We start from the raw sequence: 18,309 nt of genomic DNA on the forward strand, positions 1-18,309 counted from the left end.
CTTTAAGGGGGAGTCAGCTCAAATGACCTAATAACACATTCATAGTTTTCTCATGCAAATGCAATTTTTTTTGCCATTGTAATAATTAAGGTGGTCTGTGATATCTTTTCAATCACATTTCCCTCAATAAAGCGGATGCATTTTTTTTTTGTAAAAACAAGAGTAGTGGTCAGATGCAGTTGGAGTAATATGCAAAATCAGGTAAGAAATTACCTCTAAAGTGGAAAACTCAAATTTCCGCTTCATTCTCTTTGGCAACACCTTTGTGAATAATGGTCTCTTATTTTCCATAGATTCAAACAGTGTCGCTGCCGACACCCAGTTCATATTCCTAATAATGTAAATGCAAGGGCTTTAATCAGTAAGCCATATAGGCTCAATCATCAGTGTGTTACCTCATTTGGTGAAATATACATTGGGGTCTATCTTGCACCCAGCACAATTTACTTTCTACACCAACTTATGTATCATTGCTAGTCTGCACCCGGTGCAAAGCTGATTTTCCTCCCGCAGCAAACTCGCACCACTAAACTCGCGCCCTGAGAGGTGTGTCGGCGAAAATCAGAGGCGTGTTCCGGCGCAAATGATAAATGGTGCTATCTTAGGACACACTCACATTAGGCCATCTGCAGGAGTGGACTGGGACAAAAATTCAGCCCTGGCATTTTCTGTCCAGACCAGTCGACTACAATATCAGCACTAGGGGTGGGACGAAACGAATGGGAAGAACCCTGTATGTAATTGATTAAAACAATTTAATCAAATACATACATCCGAATAATACTACAGCACTGTAAATGGCAGTTGTTGCTTTTTTTTGATTTTTTGTTCTTGTCTCTTGTGCTCAGTGCGCAGGTGTAAAATCCCAAGAGAGTCTGGCTGCAGACATCCACCCACACCAGAGGCCGTCTACGAAGAGCCTAGGCACTTCCTATATGCCCCATTGTACCGATCTTGGTTGCAGTTCCATTAGACATCCACTGGGGGTGATCGCGGGCGAGTCCAGATTGAATGGGAGTCAATGGTGCTAGACGGCTAAATATATCTCTTTCATCTGCTTGTCGTTGAAATATCGCAAATTTTATTGTAGATGCCGCAAGTTCAATATAGATCATAGTTCAAAAGTCAAATGAATGAGTACTTATGTCCTTTCGATTTCTTACAGTTTGGGCCGTTGTTGGCCGTACACGCTAGCATTCTGCTAATGAATGCTGATTGGTCAGGGACGGACTTGCGACTGATTACGACCAGAGACCCCTCTTGATGGCATCTGAAGCTGAAGCACAATCTGAGGACTTTCCGTTGAAGTTAATTTTTGCGTACTGTATTTATATTTTCCTGCAGGCACTTTTATTTTTTATATAGTTATGTATGGTGAAAGTACATGGGTACAAATGGAATTTGTTCCATTTCTTGTGTTCAATGTTCAATTTGTTGTATACATGGTACGGTATGACAACCTTAAATAATACAGTCAATGTCCCGCTCAATATCATTTCATCTGTCATTGTCCATTTTTTTCGAAAATAAAGATAGTTTAAAAAATAAAAGCCTTGTAAATGTGCAATGATAAACTGCTCCAACAGTGGAAACGGATTGTCCTTTTTTTCGTTTCCCAAGGACAGAATAAGGTAACGTTCTTGCTTGCCCCTGTATGAATGGTCCTAAGCTACCTAAGGCTGCACCTGGTAGGGAAAGTTGCGCTGGAGCCCGGGTAAAATCGCACATGGCTTATTCAAGTTGCGCGCTAGACATTCTCAGTCTAAAGTGTCGAGACTCAAGCACTTAACTTACCTTAAAGGTTGGGTAGGTGATTTGCGAAACGCCAGCAGATTTTGAAAATACACAACTCAAATGGTCCTACCCCCTCTCCTTCAACGCTGACTCTGACTCCACCCATTCCAAGTACCTGGACGCGCAATCATGCACGAGCGCGAACAGAGATGCGCGAGAGCGAGCCAGGCTAGCGTAGGTTTTCGTTTAACAACATGGCACTACATTCAGCTGTAAGTTGCACCCAGTACCGCGGGAAGTAGGAGTGCTGGGGGTGCTGCAACACCCCCTGTCCGAGGCCCTGTCTTATCACAGAAAACGATCATTTCTAAAAACTCCGGCCAAAGTGGAGATTTCTGAAAACGCCGGTTATGTGTTGTCGTGTCAACGGGGAGAAACGGGATTTTAGGTTCTGAAGCGTCACATTATGCACCAGGAAATGCTTAACGTCATGTGAGCGCCCGCTGTACCGTATTGGTCCGAATATAAACACAAACCCCATTGTAAGACGACCTATATTTGGAAAAAAGATTTGAAGACCAGATCCGTTTTTTATGAATAAATAAATTGTATTCATTGAAATAATATACGAAAATAAAAAGGCATCGACTAAAACACTGCATTGCCACTAAACAGTAGTGCAAGTAGGCCCTACTGATGTGTACACCAAAGACTATTCCTGACACTCCTCTGCCCCGCTGTGTTCGCTCTGGCTGTGGTCGCTCCGAACTGTTTCGGCCCGTGGCAAAGCGAGTCATCCTCGCTGCTGTCCAAGGCATTTTGAGACGCAGCATTTATTTAATGCTCATATGACCTAGTGCTGAAAAAAGGTTATATGAAAAAGTGTGAGGGTAGCGGTGGTGCGCTAAACTTGTTCTGTGAGCAGCTGGATGTGAACGATCGATTTTCAACTGTCCGCGCATGCACTGGTGTAATTGAGCTGCGCTGCTATACATCTTTTTTTATCAATGTAACGAGTTGCGAGTCTAGTGCAGGCTGAGTTTTTTTTTTCCCAGCACCCCCTGCTGAGAATACGTTCTCGCTGCAATGGTTGGACCAGATGTTATAGACATTAAACGGTCACATAAATCATTACTATTTTTAGAAAATGTATGTTTGTTTCATATAATTGTATTGGAAGTCCTGGTTTTCACTAGGGTTGCCGCGGTGTGGACATTTTCACACCGAGTAATACACTCGTCTCCACACCGGTATTACCGAGTATAAACGGTATAAACTTTGAAACTAGGTCAACCACCACACAAGCATCGGTTTTTAGACCCTTCTCGTCCTTCAGTTGCCGCCAACGTTCGAAAGCAGCGCCTAGGATTATTCTTGATTTCAGTTTTTCTCTTTCAGCGTTTTTATCAATTACTCTCTGAAAAAGAGTTTTCCTTCTCTTTGCTGGTGGTGGTGGTGGTGGTGGGGATGGTGGCGTCTTGTCTGCCATGGAAATTGTCTTCTACTGCTAGGTCCAAATGTGGATTAACTAGTTCCAGTAGCTACCGCAGGATAACAACAAACAGGAGCTTGCTCTGGGTCACGAGTACTGCACGAAGGGGTCGCGCGCGGGGCGCGGGGGAGGGGGAGTGCAGTACGACCGTTTGATTGACGTACTTACTGTCCAATGCAACTCGGTGGCAATGGAAATGATTGGCTGGAGTTTTTCGAGCCCTGCCCGTTCCACAGATGATTGACTTGTTTAATTTTCATGTCAGTACTTCTAACTCAGCGGCTGTAAGCGGGTTATGATAAGGATTTCAAGTAATTTTGCAAAAATGGCCAAAAAAGCAAATCACCTATACAACCTTTAAGATTTGTAGTATGTTTATTTCTTTTTTTTATTTGTCTGATAACTTATTTGCTTATAACATCTGTTCGAAGTTATGATATAACTTTGAACAGATCAAACATGAGAAAACAGTACAATGCATTAAGTTCATAAAAAAACAGAGAGAGAATGAAAGAAAAAGCAATGTATCTTTGATTATCGAGGACGGCCCATTTTCCCACCGTTTCGCATCCATTGCGGTAACTACAATCACTAACCGCTGACGAAGACCAACTGTTTATTTAAATGAAGCTATCAAGAAGAGAAATATCTGCTGGCCTTTCACAAAGCAACATACTGTGTATAAATATGCATTTTTCATGAGGCAGATAGGCCTGCATTAGGATACAGCAGATGGCCGTCGACGCCTAATATCAACTCGGCGCTCTCAGCGTTCACTCAGCCAACATTGGCCTTGCATTGTCCAAAAGAAAAAAACATTTGAAAAAAGATATATTGCATGTTCCTGCTTCATCATCAGAGAAACAGACATAACATGTATATTGTCCAAAAATCTTGTAACAGGATCTTTCCAACTCTCCCACTTCCTCCCCTGATGTAGCACCTATCAACATAGTGGCACACACACATTTTCTGCACCAGCAGTAACACTAAGAAGGCGGGTCCTTTGGAGGAGACCCTGGCCATTGTGCAGTTCTTCCTGGGATGGTCCATAAACATTGTTGGCTGTGTCTTCCTCTGGAAGTAGCCCTGTTATTCTCCTGTAGGGTAAGCCTTTTTCAGATATTTATTGGGAATACTGATACTGCATTCGATTCCCTCTCATTTTTATGTCCCCTCATCATCTGCTAAAGTGTGCTGAGGAATACCTTTTTCTTTTGTCCCCTCAGTAAATAAAAACAGCTTTATTGGCCTAGCAGCTGTAGCTCAAGAGGCTTCCAAGATGGCAAATACCCTCATGTTATCGGACTCTTAAGTGGAGTAATTAGTCTGATCTCATCTCTTTCTCATCATACTCTATGCATGAAGAAAGGATTATGTTCATGCTGCTGGAATGGTATTGCGACATACTAGAATCTAAACAATATCAAACAGCCTGGTCCTTTGATGGGAAACATCTGTTGGTGTTCTTGCATATGTGTAAAGAGATTTGCATGGATTCTCAAAGAGCCTCTACTGTAGCCTCATATGAACCATGTAGTGGTTCTACATCTAATGCAAGGCCAATCTATGAGGCCAGGGCAAAAATGTTGCTAAATTGCTTTGCTAAATGTATTCCACATATTTCACATCTTTCTACAGCTTGTGACTATACCGGTAACTAACATAACTAACCAAGGTCAGGTGTGAAGTGTCACGGGACACATTTTCCCTGAACAGAAGAAGCACAAAGAAGGGATGAGGAATGTGTGTTCGTGAGTTTTGCAGAGTCCTGGTCATAGGCAGAGGGCAAAGTTGATCCCTCCCTTTTGATCCCTGGGAATGTGTAAGTTGGAATGAAGGTTTAATTTTTTTTTCTCCTGCTGTTAAATATAACTAACTGTTACTTGGCTGCTGTGTTGCCCTGTCACCTAACACTGTCCCCAATCACTGTCTCCTCACACACACTCCCATCAGAGTGTGTGTGTGTGTGTGTGTGTGTGTGTGTGTGTGTGTGTGTGTGTGTGTGTGTGTGTGTGTGTGTGTGTGTGTGTGTGTGTGTGTGTGTGTGTGTGTGTGTGTGTGTGTGTGTGTGTGTGTGTGCTGGTTCACAGGTAGATCCAATTTTATTACTGGTGCACTGCACTTCCATTTTTTTTACAATATCAATGGAAATTCTGTTATTAGGCAAGTCTGTAGGTTATGATGGGCCAACACTGCTCCTTTATCCTGATCGAGCTTCAACTGACAATGCCCGTCCCTTTGAGAATACAATGCAACAATTGGGACAATAGGATGGCGGGTATGGGGAAACTTTTTAGAACTCACACACAGTACAGTCCCCTTGTATTATTCGACCGGCCAGACACCTCTCCATATATCTGCTTCGCGTGATTTGATTAGGGAACCGGACTCAGCCTAAAACTCCCTGTTTGATTCCATAAAAAGAAATCTGTTACAAAAAATGGATGTCACACTTTATTTCAGTCAACCTATCCAAGCAAGTTCTTCCTCATATACTGTTTGTGTTTTGAAGTAAACCATATATCTTTGCCTCATTGTCTTTCAGACAAACGTGAGCAGTTGAAACCGACCCTAATGCCTGCCTCTGAAGTAAAGACTAAAGAAATAAAGAGTGTCTGATAAAGACCTGTCCCTGCACTTCTAGTCTCTGGGTCCATGAAACCATCTAGAAATAATCATGCTAGCTCATTGCACATTTTTTCTCTCACAATCTAGACGGCAGAGGAGATATGGGCGTTAATTTGGTTTGAAATGTGTTGGGGACAGAGACGCATTTTTCTCTCTTAAGTGCAGGTAATGAAAGGTTCTGAAAGACGGCATACCCATGTAGCTAGGATTAAAATGTATATAATATCTGTCTGGCACGTTTTATGAAGAAAACGTTTCCAAAAAGCATTGGACATATGACCAACTATGTTCTGCTCCATGTATCCTATGTTGACAACGTGACATGACATGGCTAAGCTACCAACATAAGCAAGAGGAGCTAGGCAAGGAAATTAACTGTGTGTTTAAGTTCAGAAGGGGTAAACATGTGGCTACAAACAGCACTACAAAAGTCGTCAAGATTGAAAAAGAAAAAAATATTTGTTGCACAGCTGAACGCTGTATCCAAGGCCGCCTTAATGCACGGGCTTACCTGTGCAGAAGCCCCAGGGCCTACGATGATCGGGGGCCTATCATGAGCTCCCCCCCCCCCCCCCCCCCCCTCAACAAGAGACTGACTCAACCGACTATCAATTGCAAGTTAAAACAGCCGACCACTTGAGTAAAAACCCCAAAAGACCTCACAACAGCACCAGCAAATCGTATGCAATAAATATCGCATCTCATCTTTATTTATGTGGCAGTGGTCTGCAGATGCATCTCGTGGTGCAGATGCATCCATTTAGTTCAATAAACAGGTTATCGCTCTGATACTGTCCATGGTGATAGCAACATGCTCGGTGGCTTTTTATTCAGGCTAAAATAACTTCATTGTCTGATGCCTCATCATTGCATCCCAGCCAAAGAGTATTGGTACTATTAGAATTGGCTACTTGCCAAAACGAAAAAATAACTTGGCAGAGTGTCTCTTTTTACAATGTATTTGTTATCATTTGTAGTGTTGATCAGCAGATAAATAGTTGACGTCGCTTAGCAACCGAATACGCTGGGGTTGATATGTTACCGGACTACTTGCGGAGTGGTACAGAAGACGTGAATCAAAGGCAAAAAATCCACTTTCCTTGACAGCGGTCAAATATGCTCGACGTGAGAATTCCACAGCATTGAAAAGAGTCGTGTCACAAACAAAAATAATTGAAAGCTGAACTTTGGGATGCCCCATACAAGTGAATTGAGCAGTTTTTCTTTTTTTTTACAAGTGGTGGGTACAAAATGAATCTTGACGAAAACTGGTTGGGACTCGCCCCCAGCGTCCACAGCAGAATGGACGCCTATTAACGCTTAGCCTTGAACGGCTATTCAGGAACAGAAGATCAGTAACATGGTCGGTCTCACCCCTTTGGCATTTTCTTTAACCCACGATGTAATCACCCCCTTTTCCTGCCCCAACTTCTCCCTGTTCACAAGAGTGACTGTTCCTATTCACGCTTGCAGACGATCAGCTTTGCTGCTCTCACTTGTAAATGATGTACCATTCGCTTTTCGTCACACTATATGGCAGAAGACAGATTTTGGAGTAAGTCAAACATGTTCAAGCAAGTCTTAACCATTACCGTCTTCACCTTCAAGTCAAAAGTCTTAACCTTCAAGTCTCAAGCGACTAACTGTAGTGAGAATCGAGCAAGCCATGTCAATTCAAGTCATAAGGCATGTTGATGATCTGCCCAAGTCTCTTCAATTAAATCAGTTAAAAGACAGAGGTCATGAAAGTTAAGTTTTATTTTCCTCATAAACTAAAATTGTTTAAGAGTGCTTAAACTTTATAAATCTTACTCACATTTGACATTTTGTGGCAATCAACAATTAGAAGCCCCTAAACGAATAACATAAAGAGTAGGGCCTGTAATTATATAGCTCTAAAGGGCTCTAGAGTGAGAACAAAAGTTACCAGCAGTGTTGCCTGCTGGTCGGCCGCACCCTAGTTGGTTGCAAAGTTTCCACGCATTGCACTAAAAATCAACAATTAGTCTATAAACAGAGCGTACAGCGTACTGCATCCTGCCAAATATTTCTGAATTCATTGAACGATTTACAAGTGCATGAGCCCGATAGAGTAAGAAATTAAGAACTCTGTCTCTCCTCTCTGTGTCTCCTCCCTCTGTGCCTCCTCTCTATTTCTCTCTCTGTTCCTCCTCTCTGTTCCTCCTCTCTATTCCTCTCTCTGTTCCTCCTCTCTCTGTTCCTCCTCTCTCTGTGTCTCCTCTCTGTGTCTCCTCCCTCTGTTCCTCCTCTCTCTGTGTCTCCTCTCTGTGTCTCCTCCCTCTGTTCCTCCTATCTCTGTGCCTCCTCTCTGTTCCTCCTCTCTCTCTGTCTCCTCTCTGTATCTCCTCTCTCTGTGTCTCCTCTCTGTGTCTCCTCCCTCTGTTCCTCCTCTCTCTGTGTCTCCTCTCTGTGCCTCCTCCCTCTCTTCCTCCTCTTTCTGTGTCTCCTTTCTGTATCTCCTCCCTCTGTGTCTCCTCTCTATTCCTCCTCTCTGTGTTCCTCCTCCCTCTGTTCCTCCTTGTTTTGTTTTTTAAATAAACAGGTTTATTTCATTATTATTACAATTATATACAACACATATTGCACTTTCTGGATAAATATAACTTTGTGGGAGGGTGTCATCATCAATCACGGCCATAAGGTGGATTTCAGTGACATCTTTGTGTGTCCAAAAACATTCAAACCTCTTGCTTGATACTTATAGTAAGCCAAAGAACATTTAACACAATAGTTTGTTATATGTAGTACGCCGGCTCATGCTGCCGCCCTTCATGATTGCGCCACCACCATTTTTTTTCGGTCCACACACGCCATGGAATGGCCCTTTTCTGAAATAGGGTGTAAGACGCGTACCATTTCCAAAACCAAAATAAAACAGGTTGTTTAATGCTTTTCCCGTAACAGTTCCTGAATGCGGTTGAACAGAGATTCTTCACAACGATTCTTCTGGGGCGCGGTTTCCTCCTGCACAAGCCCACACACGCATACAGGAACTCATAAATACAGAAACACACACACACACACACACACACACACACACACACACACACACACACACACACACACACACACACACACACACACACATCTAACCATTCGATTCAAATTGAAAGGCAACATACAATTTTGTGGCTTACCTGTAAATATATTAACCTTTTAATAAGCACTTACAACAGGCTTGAAAACATAAACCCACACAGAGGACCCTTACATGTTGAGAGGGCACTCCTCTGCTGGGTGTTTGATGACTGTCTATTAGGAAAGTGGTGGGAAAATCTCCTTGGCATGGTGACCATGCCCCCGAGACGGCGTCCTGTCCAGAGGAGAGCTTGCCTAATCTGGCCTGAAACAGCTCCCCGAGACAGACCTGGAGCGACTGTAAACCCAGAAAAAAAACTCATCGTTAAACTTCTTTATGAGAATGGGAGGGTAAGCATTATTTGGTGATGTTTCCCAGCACACATTGGCAACACATTGGCAGTCCTGGTGCTCAACATTAAAGACAAGGGGATATAGCGTTTGTGCGAATTGAATTAGCTATCACTTATTCATTTGGCAGGTGCTTTTATACAAAGTGATTTGGCAGTGAATATGCCAGAACATCACACATCAGGGTTCCTGCCCCCAGTTTGAATCTTAAAACCTGCTTGCCATCTGTGTATTATCTTTATTTGGATCCATTACTTTCCTCGAAAATAAGATTTTGAGGGTTTAAATGTAAGATATTATTGCCCGAAAGGATGACTTATTGATAGTTGAATATCCGCTGAGTTTGTCCAAACCTTGAAGAAAAGCCTCTGGAAGGCCGGGCTGGAGTCAGAGCTCATGTCTCCAACGGAAATGTGAGACAGACAGTGGAGCAGGAGCAGAGAGAATCCTCCGACACACTGGAGCCTCTGCCGTCGCACAAAGAGCCTATCCTCTGCATCCTGCCACACGGGGAAGAAGGAGTATTGTGGATATTACAGATTAATCAGATTTTAACATACAGAAAACAACACAACATCTGCCATCCCAATGTATTCTAATCAAGACACTAGTTTGAATTGAAAACTATTCCATGTATTATACTTCATCCCAAAAGACACAAATAACGTCCACTGTAACACAGTTAGAAAATAACTTTTTTCTATCATTTCTATCACATTGACTCAACCTTCTCCTTCTCATCTACATATCCCCAGGCAAAGAAATCCATGGAAGCATATTTGTAGCAAAATTCCTCCTTGAGCAAAATGGAAATGCAATTTGCAATTCAATAAGTCAATACATTATGCAATTGACCTTGCTAACCTTTTTGCATATTGAAATGTCTTTTGAATTTTGCAACACACTGAGCGTAGGGAAGAGCATTGCAATCACGGGCGCTATAGCTTTTCCATTTTACTACTATAATAGCAGCCCTTTCGCAATTACTCAAGTTAGTCATGTGCGCATGTGCCAAGCAGCCTGCAGCTCACACACACACACACAGGACGTGCGCAAACGCAAGCATACACCGCAAGCGCGCACAAACACGCCGCATACACACACCCAGGGGCGACCGCCCCCCCTCGTGGCTCAATGGTTGAAAAAGCGCGCTTAAGTGCCCTTCAAGAGTGTCGAAAATGAGAGGAAATGCCTTATTGGCTGCCCTTTTCACGTGCAAAACATGATTAGGTGCCCTCTATGGTGCTCCTTCATACAATAAATTATGATGATGTGCCCTCTAGAACAAGAAAATTCAATGACGTGCCTTAATGAGTGCCCTTATAGTCCCCTTCTGCTCGTCTGGTGCCCTTTTAGTACCCCCTTTAGTACCCTGATAGTGCCCTTCTGCCCGTCTGGTGCCCTGATAGTCCCCTTCTGCCCGTCTGGTCCTTCAAGTGCCCTTCTGGTACCCTGTTAGTTCCCTTTCTGCCCGTCAGGTCCTTCTAGTGCCCTTCCAGTGCCCTTCTAGTGCCCTTCTAGTACCCTGATAGTGCCCTTCTGCCCGTCTGGTCCTTCTAGTGCCCTTCTAGTGCCCTTCTAGTGCCCTTCCAGTGCCCTTCTAGTACCATGATAGTGCCCTTCTGCCCGTCTGGTCCTTCTAGTGCCCTTCTAGTGCCCTTCTAGTGCCCTTCCAGTGCCCTTCTAGTACCATGATAGTGCCCTTCTGCCCGTCTGGTCCTTCTAGTGCCCTTCCAGTGCCCTTCCAGTGCCCTTCTAGTATCCTGATAGTGCCCTTCTGCCCGTCTGGTCCTTCTAGTGCCCTTCCAGTGCCCTTCCAGTTCCCTTCTAGTGCCCTGATAGTGCCCTTCTATTCGTCTGGTCCTTATAGTGCCCTTCTAGTGCTCTTCTGCCCGTCTGGTGCCCTTCTAGTGCCCTTCTGCCCGTCTGGTGCCCCCATGGTTGAAAAAGTGTGCTAAGGTGCCTTCTATGGTGGTGAAAATGAGAGAAAGTGCCTTATGGTGAGTGCCCTAGGTTGCCCCTGATGATGATGATGTGCCCTCTGGAGCAATATGGCAAACCGAAAAAAACATGTTGTGGCTAGCTATTGAGGTGCAGACGTTCCTCTCTTTGGTAGCTGACGAACGGGGAATGCGAGGCGTTGCTTTCATGTGGCGTTGCCATGACAAACAGCTACATCGAGTGGTACTTAAATCTCCACTGGATAACGAAGCAAAAAGCGGATTAAGAGTATGCCAGTACCCATAGTGGAAAAGCGCAATTAGATGCCAAGTTAGAAAAACTTAATATTTTCAGTTTGCATAATCCGTTTAAAATGTATATACATTTTTTGAGCGTTCAAGATCATTCAAGTGTAGGTCATTTCATGCAAGAGAGACGATAATGGTCAGCTATCACCTCAACATGAAGGAAAACTTCCTTAAATGTTTCCGTAGCTGGCTGTCAGCGGTCAAAGACTGTATGGTAGCGGCACAGTCTAATTTTTACTTAAATGTTAGTAAAGATGAAAGCAGTAAGGCATCCTCCTTTCTTTGGCTAAAATGTGAAAGTGCACAATGATGTGAACAACTCATTTTGGTGTTTATAAAGTTGCTAGAATTAGGGGAAACAGTGTCTTTGAAGCAAAAAATTTTCTGGGGGAGGACCCCAAGACCCCCCCTTTAAATTAGGAACCCAACTAGTCTTTTGAGTGCTACATGGAGATGTAACATGTGCCCCGAATGGGACCTTCAAGGCAGCGCTTGCTAAGGTTAGGGGATAGGACCTTTCAGGCAGCGCTGCCTTTAAGGCTCCGTTGGGGGAACAAAACGCCATCAAGTTAGAAAAGCCACCGTGTCCGCTGGTGAGTCCGCCACTGCACACACCGCACACACACGCACATGCGCACGAACATACACGGAAACGTGTATGTTTCCGTGTATGGGACAGAATTCATACTTACATTCTTAAACACACAATTATAATCTCGCATATACACCCATATACTCATACACACACACTATTATATTCCTTTTACATGTATGTATGAGAGTGTATAGTCGTGTATGTGAGAGAGTATAGTAGTGTATGTGAGAGAGAATTGTGGTGTATGTGGGAGAGAATAGTAGCCTGGTTCTACCAGACTCTCGTACTTCACTTCATTTCATTTGTACAGAGAAGCTGTGTTCGAAATCGTTCCCTATCATGGATGTAGTGCACTAAATAGGGTGCACGCCATTTTGTAGGGTGTTCGAATTCTCAGTGGTCCACTATATAGGGCACTATATAGTGGACTTAAAATAGGGTACATACGATGTTCCCTACACGTTACTCCCGTATACCACAATGCAATGCGGTCGTGTTTTTCCGGAGGAGAAGAAGAAGCTGAATAACCGCGAAAACTAATACATTTAATGATGGAGTCTCCGGCTTTCGTTTAGAAATGTCAACAATTTATTTGGGATTTAACATAGAATATTTAACATTCAAAATTAATTAAAAAAATACTTGAACAAGGAAATGTAACATTCAACATCAATACAACCTCAAGCTTTCCTCGTGAGTGCCTGGTATGTTTACATGATGTGGGCGCATCTGTCTGCGTCACACAAATACCCGGCGCATTTACTGACGCAAATGACGTTTAGAAATGTTCAGCGTAGTGTCCGAATTCTCGTTCCCTATTCCCTATATAGTGCACTAAATCATGTACACTATATAGGGAATAGGGAACGAGTGTATAGGGAACGATTTCGAACACAGCTAGTCTGGACCTAATAAATTGACAAACGTTAACTCACTTGAAGGCGGGTGTCTGTTGAAGTTTAAAATGATTGGATCTGCCCAGTGCCACTCTGGATCTGCCATAACCAATCGCTAACGTTTGGTTGTGACGTATGTCATGCGCCGGGAATCACGCGCAGGTTGTACACAAACCAAACACCTTGCGCGTCTGCACGAAAATGTCCGTCAACGACAGCTGCAGGTTTTGTTCGTCAAATTTAATTTATCAGGGAAAAATTGCACATTGTAAATCAATATTTTATAGTAAGGCCAGAGATGATGTATGCAGTCAACTTTCGAAGCTGGGTCTAGTCATTGTTGTCAGACACGCCCTCTGTTCGCTGATTGGGCGCACGCTGTGGTAGCGCAGAAAACCAAATTACATACAGCAGGTCCAGACCTAGTGCTGAAGGGAAATTCAAATTGAGCGGAAGTACTTAGGCGGGCGGATGCGCATGCGCACGAACATACATAGCACGTACGCACGCATGCCCCACACGTCAAGGAAAAGGCAGCGGCACACTCGCCGAGGTAAGACGTTATGTTTTTAAACATAACGGCTCCGCCAGCAACAAACGCGCAGTTAGGAACACTCATGCACGCGCACTTACCACAGCGACACTCGCCCAGGTAAGACGTTATGTTTTTAAACATAACGGCTCCGCGATCAACACACACGCAGGTAAGAACACACACGCGCGCGCGCGCACACACCGCAGCAGAGGCGGAGTGGCCGTCGGGACGATCGGGAGATTTCCAGGTCGGCCGGCCGGCCAGCGAGGTCAGGTGGACCGGCCCACAGTTGTGAGCGGCCGCGAGGTGTCTGCAAGCCGGCCCTGAGCATAATTAATTCCCCGTCAAGACGCCGTGAAAATCCCCGAATTAAACAATACATGTCTCTGGAACATCCAGCCAATATTTATACCACTTGCTTACTCTCTATGTCTCATTCATGGGTTTTTTTTTTATATTATTTTTTTTTACTTCATTTAATTCTTCATTATTCAGGCGTTACAGAACTTTCATAGCCATAAATAAATAATACGAACTACAGTTTACTTTAATTTGTTTGTTCTTGAATTGACGTAGAATGGAGCAAAGACTCCTGGGATTGGGAAATGCGTTTATCCAGTAAACAGCTTGCAGGTCAAGTCCATTTTCGGAAATGTAGGGGGATGTATGAGCGGCCCCACGTCTAATGGCATGACCCTAAAGACACGTCAGACAGAGAAGGCGAGCAAGTTCGTGGTTGCTTGCTTTTGCTTGTTGTGGCACTCATGGAAGGCAAGAAGAGAAAAGAGAAAGGAGGGGCTGAAAAGGCCAGAATAAAGAAGAAGCGGATGCTGGAGGGGGATGCATCTAACTGCTCAAAAATAGGCATTAACGAGTTGTGCAGGTGGATTGACAGAAAAACAGTTAGCCAGAGCTCCACCATTGACGCTATTGCTATGCGGGATAGGGCCGGTCCGGGGAGGATTCTCCCGGTGGCTATTAGTGCCCCACTCTGCCCCTGCACCGCAGCGACACTCACCCAGGTAAGACGTTATGTTTTAAACTTAACGGCTCCGCCATCGACACACGCGCACAGGTAAGAACACACACGCAGACACTGCAGCGACACACTCACCCAGGTAAGACGTTATGTTTTAAACTTAACGGCTCCGCCATCGACACACGCGCACAGGTAAGAACACACACGCAGACACCGCAGCGACACACTCACCCAGGTAAGACGTTATGTTTTTCAAAATAACGGCTCCGCCGTTGACAAACTCTCCCAGGTAAGGCGTTCTGTCTATAGACTGTAGAAATTGCGAATAAAGAAGGGAAGAGACAATTTCCGACCTCGACAAGCAACGGCAGATCGTTCATTTTGTCATATAAAATAACCGTTAAATTCAAACATCACGCCGACCGGCATATCAACACACAAGTCACGTGATCTTAAAGAGACATTGTCCCTATAACACAACGAACTAACACAGTATGGTAAATTATGTCTATAGAGTCCAGCACAACACTTTGTTGCTCAAATGTAATATTACTCTCCTCCTTGAGTCTCCCGAAATGTCTTTACACTTTGTTGCTCAAACTTAATATTACCCATCTCCTTGAGCCTCCCGAAATGTCTCGCGATATTGGTATCCCCCTTCCCCCCTGCGGACTGTTTTTTTTCTGCGGACTATTTTTATTGTCATGACTTTTTAAAATTGAATTGAGGATTTCATTGTCACTTTGCATATAAAAATACACTATGAATAACATATTTTCAAATTACATTATTAAATTGCATAATTAATTGTCAATTGCATAATGTAATGACTTATTGAATTTTAAATTACAAATTGCATTCCCATTTGAATTTTGCTATATATAAGCTTCCATAGAAATCACGCGAAGAAGATCTACCTTTGAAGAGCGGGAGGATCGCTAATCCCACAATTAATAAACTGTTAGTAGTAGTTATTGATTGAGATAATAATCTCTCACAAGCACATCATCACCAACAGGGGTCAAATTTAGGCCTGCTACTGATTCACTGAACTATTTATTTCTTAAATGTTGTTTTTGTGTGTGTGGCGTACCCAGTTGTATGCCTATGTCACTATGTGTCTTAAATGTGCTGCACTTTTGTCCACACAAATTTCCCAACTCTGGGATAATAAAGTATACTTTGACTTTTTACCCAGAAGCGTACCTGATAAAAAAACGAATTTCTGAAGGCATTGTCGGCATAGTTGTTGTGTGGGAGACTAGCCGCAACTTGAAGGGAAATTCCTGGGCCCTGAAATTCAATGAAAATAACTCTGCAATTATTAATACAAGTTACTGCATGATAAAATACAAACAAAAGTCAAATGAAAATCCAGGAAAATATGACTTTACAATACACTGGAATTCTCTATTTTTTATGTATTCCCTGGAACAGAACTGGAGATGTTTAGAGTGTGCTAACATTTGTCCTGTAAACACATGCAGGTGTGAATAGGTATGACAGAGTTATCCAATTTAAATAGGGGATGTAGAGGCAGAAAAGGCAGTCAGAGTGATACTGACCAGTTTGAGAGTGTGCAGCAACTTCAGCAGGAACAGTCCGTGCTGGTAGGCCAGGAACTCTCTGGGGTTCAGAGTCTGCACGTCCAGAGGGATGAGCTCTCCTTCACAAGCCCACTGAGCATCCAGCACATCGACAAATCTGCTGCTTTCATCTACTGGGCCAAGTATTACAATAGACGCATGCAACATATTGGTTTCATTCTTGCACCACTCTCATTGAGGTCAAATGTTTGTTCAAAAGATAAACTTAAATTTAACTACAGAACTGTTACTCTCCTTCAAAATATTCCAAGCTACAGCAGACTGCAATGCACACACACAAACACACACAAACTATCGCCTTATTGCATGTAATGTATGAACCAATCTAAACAGTTTCTTCTCATCAAACCTACTGCGCAACTCTCCCTTTAGAAAGCCTGCATCCAGAGCCTGCTCTTTCAAACCGAGCTCCACCTTCCTCAGCAGTTGGAAGAGAGGAGATCGCTGGAGCAGCTTATCCCACTCCTCCTCTGACAAGTTGGGACATAGCAGGGATGTTTTGTTAGAAAATAGAAAGGAGAGAGCAAGGTTTTGCTTTAAAATGCAATACGGAAAAGCTGTTTGCTGTGCTTTGGCTTCAATGTTTGACAGCCTACCTGCAATTGTAGGAACACACACATGAGTGGGCGGGCCACATGCTTTCATCGGTTGGTTCTCTAAGAAGCAATGAAACAATTCCAATTAATTATTTCATATCTTGGACATTAAACGTCACATTGGCTGCATATTGTCCCATGGAAAGAATTAGATATTCAATTAAATTAAATTCTTCAACTCTTCTTTCTAAAATGTTGCACTTGAAGCAGTTTGCTTATTTCATGAAGTGTGTGTACTTGTATTATTCTTGCACTCTTCTGGTTGTATCTTCCTGGTTGAAGATGTTTGGAATAAAGTGTCAGCTCTATGAATGTTATGCAATGTAATGTAATGCGCCGTGAGGCATCTGCGTCGCAAAGGGAGCACACTTGCTGAGAGAAAAAACACACAGACCGACGGAGACGCAAAGGGAAGGAGAGGTGCTGGAGGTGAAGGAGAGGGAGCTAGGTGACACTGGCCCTCATTTATTATGGAGGTAGATTTGTGTCTTTATTATGCAATCAAAAATAATAGGTTTGAGAGCAAAACTTTCCACACTGCAATCAAAAAATAGATTTGAGAGCAAAAGTATCGACACTGCAATCAAAAAATGTTTTATTGCAAGATAAATTAATGTGATAAAAAAAATATTAATGGGAATCCAAAAGTTTTGTTTGCAAACCCAAAAGTTTTGTTTGCAAATCCAAAAGTTTTGTTTGCGAATCCAAAAGTTTTGTTTGCGAATCCAAAAGTTTTGTTTGCGAATCAAAAAGCTTTGTTTGCGAATCCTAAAGTTTTGCTTGCGAATCCAAAAGCTTTGCTTGCTGTTGAGCTGAATCTCGTGGGCGGGACCTACGCCGAAAGATGTAAGACACGTCTCTATTGGCCAGTCTCGATCGGAGTGACAGCTTGGCAACATCCGAAAAGCCGCTGCCCCCCGACCGCCTCCAGAAGCAGATTGTCGGCCTGACGGACAGGGTGTTCGTTTGTGCCTCTCAATCCGCGGCGGCGGTCAACAACGCCCTGCTCTCCTCTGCCATGGTCTCCTTGTCGGCTGACAGGGAGACCTACGGGATTTTCAGGGTGCGCAAGCGCGCGCACGGGACAAGCCCATAAGGCGAAGCCTAGACGGCGTAGCCTACATGAAATAGAACTCCCTCTCTCGTTACTAACTGTGGATGTTGCCAAGCTGTCACTCCGATCGAGACTGGCCAATAGAGACGCGTCTTACATCTTTCGGCGTATAGTCCCGCCCACGAGATTCAGCTCAACAGCAAGCAAAGCTTTTGGATTCGCAAGCAAAACTTTAGGATTCGCAAACAAAGCTTTTTGATTCGCAAACAAAACTTTTGGATTCGCAAACAAAACTTTTGGATTTGCAAACAAAACTTTTGGATTCCCATTAATATTTTTGTTATCACATTAATTTATCTTGCAATAAAACATTTTTTGATTGCAGTGTCGATAGTTTTGCTCTCAAATCTATTTTTTGATTGCAGTGTGGAAAGTTTTGCTCTCAAACCTATTTTTTGATTGCAGTGTGGAAAGTTTTGCTCTCAAACCTA

At 43.4% G+C, this 18,309-nt stretch overlaps 1 protein-coding gene across 4 annotated transcripts in view; it reads right to left on the reverse strand.

Annotated features, from left to right (window-relative positions):
* Positions 1-8,399: 8,399 nt before the first annotated feature.
* LOC115561364 (uncharacterized) overlaps positions 8,400-18,309 on the reverse strand; it is a 46,229-nt gene continuing 36,319 nt past the window's right edge. For 3 of the 4 annotated variants that reach the window (XM_030381398.1, XM_030381394.1, XM_030381396.1), the window contains 7 exons: positions 16,765-16,824; positions 16,522-16,638; positions 16,127-16,281; positions 15,768-15,854; positions 9,661-9,807; positions 9,090-9,254; positions 8,400-8,842 (listed from right to left, as the gene is read on the reverse strand). In XM_030381398.1, coding sequence (XP_030237258.1) covers positions 8,762-8,842; positions 9,090-9,254; positions 9,661-9,807; positions 15,768-15,854; positions 16,127-16,281; positions 16,522-16,638; positions 16,765-16,824 — 812 coding nt within the window. In that variant the 3' untranslated portion in view covers positions 8,400-8,761. The remainder of the gene's footprint in view (positions 8,843-9,089; positions 9,255-9,660; positions 9,808-15,767; positions 15,855-16,126; positions 16,282-16,521; positions 16,639-16,764; positions 16,825-18,309) is intronic. The other variant, XM_030381397.1, reaches the window with a different exon arrangement.

This window comes from Gadus morhua, chromosome 16 (assembly GCF_902167405.1).
Source record: "Gadus morhua chromosome 16, gadMor3.0, whole genome shotgun sequence".
Classification (NCBI taxonomy): Eukaryota; Metazoa; Chordata; class Actinopteri; order Gadiformes; family Gadidae; genus Gadus; species Gadus morhua.